Below are 6,131 nucleotides of genomic sequence, written 5' to 3' on the forward strand. Positions count from 1 at the left end.
TCTTGGTTCGAGTAAAATTTTTTTCTTATGTACAGATCTTGGAAGTTAAAGCTTTATTACACTGAAAGGAAAAATTTATTTTGAAAAAAATGGGTATTAATATGACAAGAAATTAATTTCTTGAAAATTCTCAACAATTTTATTTCTTCGCTGAAGAAATAAAATTTTTCATACAGTAACTTTCTTGTTGAAAAAAAGTTTACTAGATTTGAGAAAAAACAATTTTGGATGAAAATTCGCAAGTTGCCTATCTAAAATTGTTTATTTTCCAAATCTAATACATTTTTTCAACAAAAAAGGCGTTGTGAGAAAAATTTTGATGTCTTTAGCGAAGAAATAAAATTGTTGAAAATTTTCAATAAAATAATTTCTTCTTACAACATTGCTCATTTTTTTCCAAATAATTTTTTTCTCTTTATGTACAAATTAATTCCCACTGATCTAGTGACATTTTTGAACATCAGGATAATATAAAAAAGACTTTTCTTCACATTGACATGTTAATTCGATACATTTCGCGTTTTCTATATGCATACATTCTTCATCATATAGACACGGATCTCCAAAGTTAACTGCAAAATAAAAAAAAATTTTATTAATCAAAGTTATCTAACTTTTTTAGAGTAATAATGTTCTAGAATACTTAAAAAAATGATTTTTTCATAAAAATAAAATTTTTTAAAGATCTACAAAATTAAATAAATAATATTCAAATTACCTTCACTCAGGCACATCCACGTTTTATTATAAGCTCTCGAAAGTGTGGAAAACGCTGGATTATACTTGCTCAGTCCTGCTAATCTACATTTGTACCCGGGGAAACAACAAGGTACATCAGGACACTGAAAAAAAATTCCGTTAATTAGACTCTTAATCATAAAAAAAAAATCTTTTCTTTTATTTGATCAAATACTCACATCAACTCCAGTGTAAGTGCATTCATTATCATCAACTGATGGTGGTGGCAGTTCTTGTCCTTTAGCATAAAAAATAGCTCCAATGAAAATAGAAAAAATAATTAGATTCTTCATTTTCTTCGTGAAGAATATTTAGTATCTGTAAATGTTAAAAAAATATTAGATATTGAAAAAAAACTAAAATTTTTTCGAACTATAAATAGTTGATTAATGAAGTTTTAATTGTTTAATGTATAACCTAACTTTTATTACTTCAAAAACTTGAAATTAACCTAACTTATTTTTTTTATAAAATAATTTTGTTAGATCAGTCGTTTTTTAATGAAGATATTTTCATTAAATAAATAGTATAAAAATAATTTAAAGTTTCTTTTATAATTTTTCTATTGCTCAAAATTAAAGATGGAAGTAAGAAAAAACTGATTGATTCTTAAGATTACTTGAAATGCAATTTTTTAAATTAGAAAAATTATAATTATGGGTAAAACCATTTGATAAGCATTTTTTATTTATTTTTATTTTTATTTATTTACTTCTGGTAAAACATTCTATAGAGGTGCAAGAAGCACCTGTGCATAGACACCAGAAAAATATAATACATTTATAAAAATTAATACATAATATTAAATTAACTAAGTAAGTAGTGTACAGAGTATATTAAGAATAATTTTACAAAATTTTTACATAAATACAATTTATCATGAATTAAAGTATTATTGATCTTATCCACCTCACAATATGCTTTCTTAACCATTTATTATAATTTAGCTCTTTCAGATTACTAGGAAGTAAATTGAAGTATTTAATTGCAATATAAATTGCATTTTAGTACTTATTGTTCTATTAATTTTTGGTAATGTTAACTGTCTAGATCTTGTATTGATTACTCTATCAGAGTACAAAGTTTTACATTCACAAAAATAATAGGTTAAGGCTTGTACAACGAAAGATTGTTTAATCTTCAATGGTCCTAACATATCATCAGAATTTGTTATTTTGCTTAACATTTTATTTTGTAGATTTACAATAGGTTTTAATGTGTTATCATATGCACCTCCCCAGACTATAATTCCATAGTTTATAACACTTTCAAATAGACCATGATAAATGATTTTCAGTAATGATGTGTTTATCCAATTACTTAATTTGTAAAAGAGGAAGGTAAAGAACTTGAGTTTTTTCATTAGTTCTGAAATTTAGTTCTGAATTTATTTACATATAATTTTATTTTTAATTAACTTGAAGCGAAATAAAAAAAAATGATGTTTCATGTAAACTTAAGGAATTCTGTAATGAATAAATAAAATAAATAAGATCAAATATGTTCATCTAATATTTCTGAGATTGAAAAATATTCATATTGATTGTAGAGTTAATGATCATTCAAACTACTTGAAATTTTTTACAAAAAAAAAAAAAAACTTTAAACTTACCACGTAATAACTTTCGTGTCAACTCTGTAATGTCTTGTTAAATGACTTATCTTTGATAACTATAATATGATTTTAATGTCTATAATAATAATTCTCACTGCGTCAAATTATTATTTCATTAATGACCTCGTTAAAATACTAAAAACAATTTTTTATTTTAGAAAAATAAAATACTGAAACGGGGATCCACCGCTCTCTTGGTCGCCTCTTAATTTATTTAAGGCGCCACTGGAATTTTCCTACAGTATCCAGAAACTGGCCCAGAACATGGAGTGAACACTCAGGGTCGTAAGAGATTGTCAGGAAGGGAACAGAAATTATAACAAGAAATTCATTTTTACAATCCATTTTATTTAACCAACCCTTAATACACAATAAAACCCCTTACAAAATAATTAAATGAAACTAATCCCGATGATATCCTCTTATGGAGCGTCCTATTACGGTTTCTATCATAGTGTCTATTCCCGAACAGTACCCTCATATGTAGCGTCTATACCGCGGTTTCTATCTTACTACCGTTGTACCCCAAATCCGGCGTCTATACAACGGCTTCTCAGTGCGCCCAGGAAGCAGAGGAGGATACCATGAATCCCTAGGCTACACTGCAATGATATTTTCTATTCCACACACACCTACAATATTTATTTAAAATACTTATGCCTATTGCCCCCCCCCCCGACCCGGGCGTCTATGCAAAGGACTCTAAGTGTGCCCAGAAAGCAGAGGAGGATACCATGAATCCCTAGGCAACACTACAATACTTAACACTAATCCACCCACACTATTAATTAAATTTCCAAACACAATAAATATTTCCCCGGACTTTACAGATTAAAATTTATATATTTATTTTCCAATTTAACAAAAATTAATTTCCCAAAATTAAATGAAATCCGATTTAATACCTAGATCCATTTATTCCATTCATTAATTTGCTAAATCCGACTTCCTAACTTGTTTCATAAATCCTAATCCAATTCCAAATTTCAAATTAAAATCATTAACTAATTTATTGCCATGGTCTTAATAATACAACAATAAATATTTAATTACAAGAGGTCTTCGTATCTTGAATTAATAGATTAAAATCTAATGACAGAGGTCTTAATAATATGCCAACAATGATCGGTTACTTCCTAGAGTTTACAAATTAATTTTTCCCGAATTTACTTAATTTATTTTATAAATTGTTTCGTTAAATTATTTTACTTTGGATAATTTATTTTACCAGAATTTTATAAATCCATTTTACTAAGTTATTTTAATTTATTTAATTTATTTTACCAGAATTTATTAAATATTTTATTAGATCGTTTATAATTTTAGTCCGAATTGTTTTTCCAGAATTTAAGAATTATTTGTTTAATTAAGAACTTAATTTTTATTAACTAAAATTTCATCAATTGATTTTGTTTGATTTATTTTGACTAAACTATTTTACTTGTCCTTGAATAACCGAGTTTATTTTACCTAAATTATTTCCTTTTACTTTCTATTGTGTTTGCTTGTAAAACTTAGCATTTATTTTATTTTATTCTATTTTAACTGAGGATTATATTCTGCCTAGCAACACCGTAAGATTTTAGTCTCGACTTTGAGTGTCCTCTACTCAGCGCTTCGCGCGGGACAAGATGGCTGACGCTCTTGCTCGGTCCTGCGTCTCTGTCGCAAGTTTTTGGTGTAATTTTTTCTCTGACAAATTTTTACAAGTTTTATTTTCTACTTTTAATTAACAAATTTACACGAACAATTTTCTAGCAATTTTGACTGATTCTAAATTTATTGCAAATGATTTTATTTTAAACAAATTAATTTTATTATAAATTACTTTCCCGAATTTAATAAATTTTACTTCAAATGATTTTTACTAAAGTTCCTCTAAAACATTTTACTGATTTTATTTTAAGCAATTAATTAAATAAATCCGACCAACTCGATTATCAACGACATTTTGTTCTACATGGCACCGAAGTCATGAAATGACCAACCGAAATTATTCCTGGTAAAGTCAGTCCAAACTCTGCCTACGTAGTTAATTAACAATCCGAAATAATTCCTGGTTTTGTTAATTAACTATTTAGTAATTATTCCTGGCTTGCTTTTAACTTCATTTTTAATTTTATTCTGGACTTTTCTTAATTTCATTCTGAATTTTATTTTTAATAAATTCTTAATAACCTCCTAAAGAATATTCTAAACAATATTTTAAATAATACTTTAAATATTATCCCAAATAATATTCCAAGTAAATTCTAATAAATAAATTTCAATATAATAATTAAGTAAATTCTACGACATAATACTTAAACTAATAATTGTGACCGAACGTGAAATGGCGATGACCTTCAGCCGACTTCAATGCCTGGCTGATACCGCATCACCAAGAGATTATTGAGACATTTTATTTGTAAGGTAAAAGCCCCAATAGATGATCATGTACCAGTATATGATCACTCCATGTATTTGTATACCTATATTTGTGAATATAGATATACAGATACATGGAGTGATCATATACTGGTACGTGATCATCTATTGGGGCTTTTACCTTACCTGGAGTTTTTCTTTACGACGCTAATGAACTCCCTCGAGGAGATACAACTTCTTGCCGTCGTTGCTGGTACAAGTCCCTCCTTGGTGGATGAATCTACTTGGCGGCGAGACCCAGGTCACCGTCACTCGTTCCTCGAATACTTTACAAAATCTGTAACCGCAAATAAGCATTAGAAATTATCACTAATTAAAATCAATTTACGCAAGCTGGCAGAAGGCCTAGCAAGCAATAAATTAATTGATTTGTATCGCTTCGTTCCACTGTATCTTGAGTGAAATAAAAATAATTACCTGTGCTTTGATGTTTGTTAACTTTTGTGCGACCGTTAGATTTGACTGTTCGGTCACAATGAATCTTCTCAGCTTTGTCGGTGCGTTTCTTTCTTCGCTCCGTCTTCCCCACTCACTCTCCTCGCCGACGTTTAATCTCATGGACTTACTCACTAACTTATAGCTAGAGGCGCGAGTGCTTCGGAGCACAGCGCCCTGGGGGATCAGTCGATAACTAACTCCCGCGGATTGGAGACCTTCTCTGGGTAAAGAAGGCCCCGTGTACTCCGTTACAATACACTTAAGTAAATATAAAATTAAAATTAATTTAATAAAGTGATTGGAATGATATAAAAAAATATTTTATAAAATACAATCCAGTATTCATTTTAAAGAAATAACAATAAATACATTAACAAATATTCATTTTATAAATTAGCGCTAAGTTACTTAAAAAAAATTTCACAAATCACATTTAAAAAGTATAACTTATAATAATAACAAAATAGTTGTACAAATTCACAAAAAGTCAATCAAATTTTAAACGTTTTTCGTTCACTAATTTTAGATTCTGCAAAATCACCGGAATCTTTATCATTTTTAAAACTTTTTAATGAATTTTTTTTTTTTTTTGAATAGAAAACACCTGAGCCGGCGGAGGAACGCTTGAGTTCTCTTTGCCATCATGAGAAAGATACTGCTGAGGTTTTACTTCACGGGAAGTGATACTCGACGCGTCAACTTGTAAATGCGAGTCTTTTAGTGATGAATCATGCTCTTCACCTTTATCAGCCGGTACAGACCGAGAAAAGTATCTCCTCACAAAGTCTTCTTTCATCTGATCTCGAATTGCATCTTGGTTCACTCGGCTAGTAACCTGTCGCAAAAAAAAATTTTTAACTTCCCGCTAAGAAAATCGAAGATTTGCTGAAGATGCGGAGCACGTCTTCTTTGT

At 28.9% G+C, this 6,131-nt stretch overlaps 1 protein-coding gene across 1 annotated transcript; it reads right to left on the reverse strand.

Annotated features, from left to right (window-relative positions):
• Positions 1 to 398: 398 nt before the first annotated feature.
• Positions 399 to 2,493, reverse strand: LOC123265881. Its single transcript, XM_044729847.1, has 4 exons — positions 2,351 to 2,493; positions 918 to 1,056; positions 719 to 842; positions 399 to 572 (listed from the first exon to the last, which is right to left on the reverse strand). The coding sequence occupies exons 2-4, from the start codon at positions 1,029 to 1,031 to the stop codon at positions 442 to 444; spliced, it is 369 nt and encodes a 122-aa protein (XP_044585782.1). The 5' UTR covers positions 1,032 to 1,056; positions 2,351 to 2,493; the 3' UTR covers positions 399 to 441.
• Between the last annotated feature and the right edge of the window lie 3,638 nt (positions 2,494 to 6,131).

Source organism: Cotesia glomerata, linkage group LG5 (genome assembly GCF_020080835.1).
Source record: "Cotesia glomerata isolate CgM1 linkage group LG5, MPM_Cglom_v2.3, whole genome shotgun sequence".
NCBI classification, from domain to species: Eukaryota; Metazoa; Arthropoda; class Insecta; order Hymenoptera; family Braconidae; genus Cotesia; species Cotesia glomerata.

Bases quoted from the DNA above. Each gene is read 5' to 3' on its own strand.
- LOC123265881 (XM_044729847.1), bottom strand. From the start codon at position 1,031: ATGAAGAATCTAATTATTTTTTCTATTTTCATTGGAGCTATTTTTTAT. The intron at 843-917 runs GTGAGTATTTGA...ATTTTTTTTCAG, and splicing joins GCACTTACACTGGAGTTGAT to TGTCCTGATGTACCTTGTTG. The intron at 573-718 runs GTAATTTGAATA...TTTATTTTGCAG, and splicing joins GTGGATGTGCCTGAGTGAAG to TTAACTTTGGAGATCCGTGT.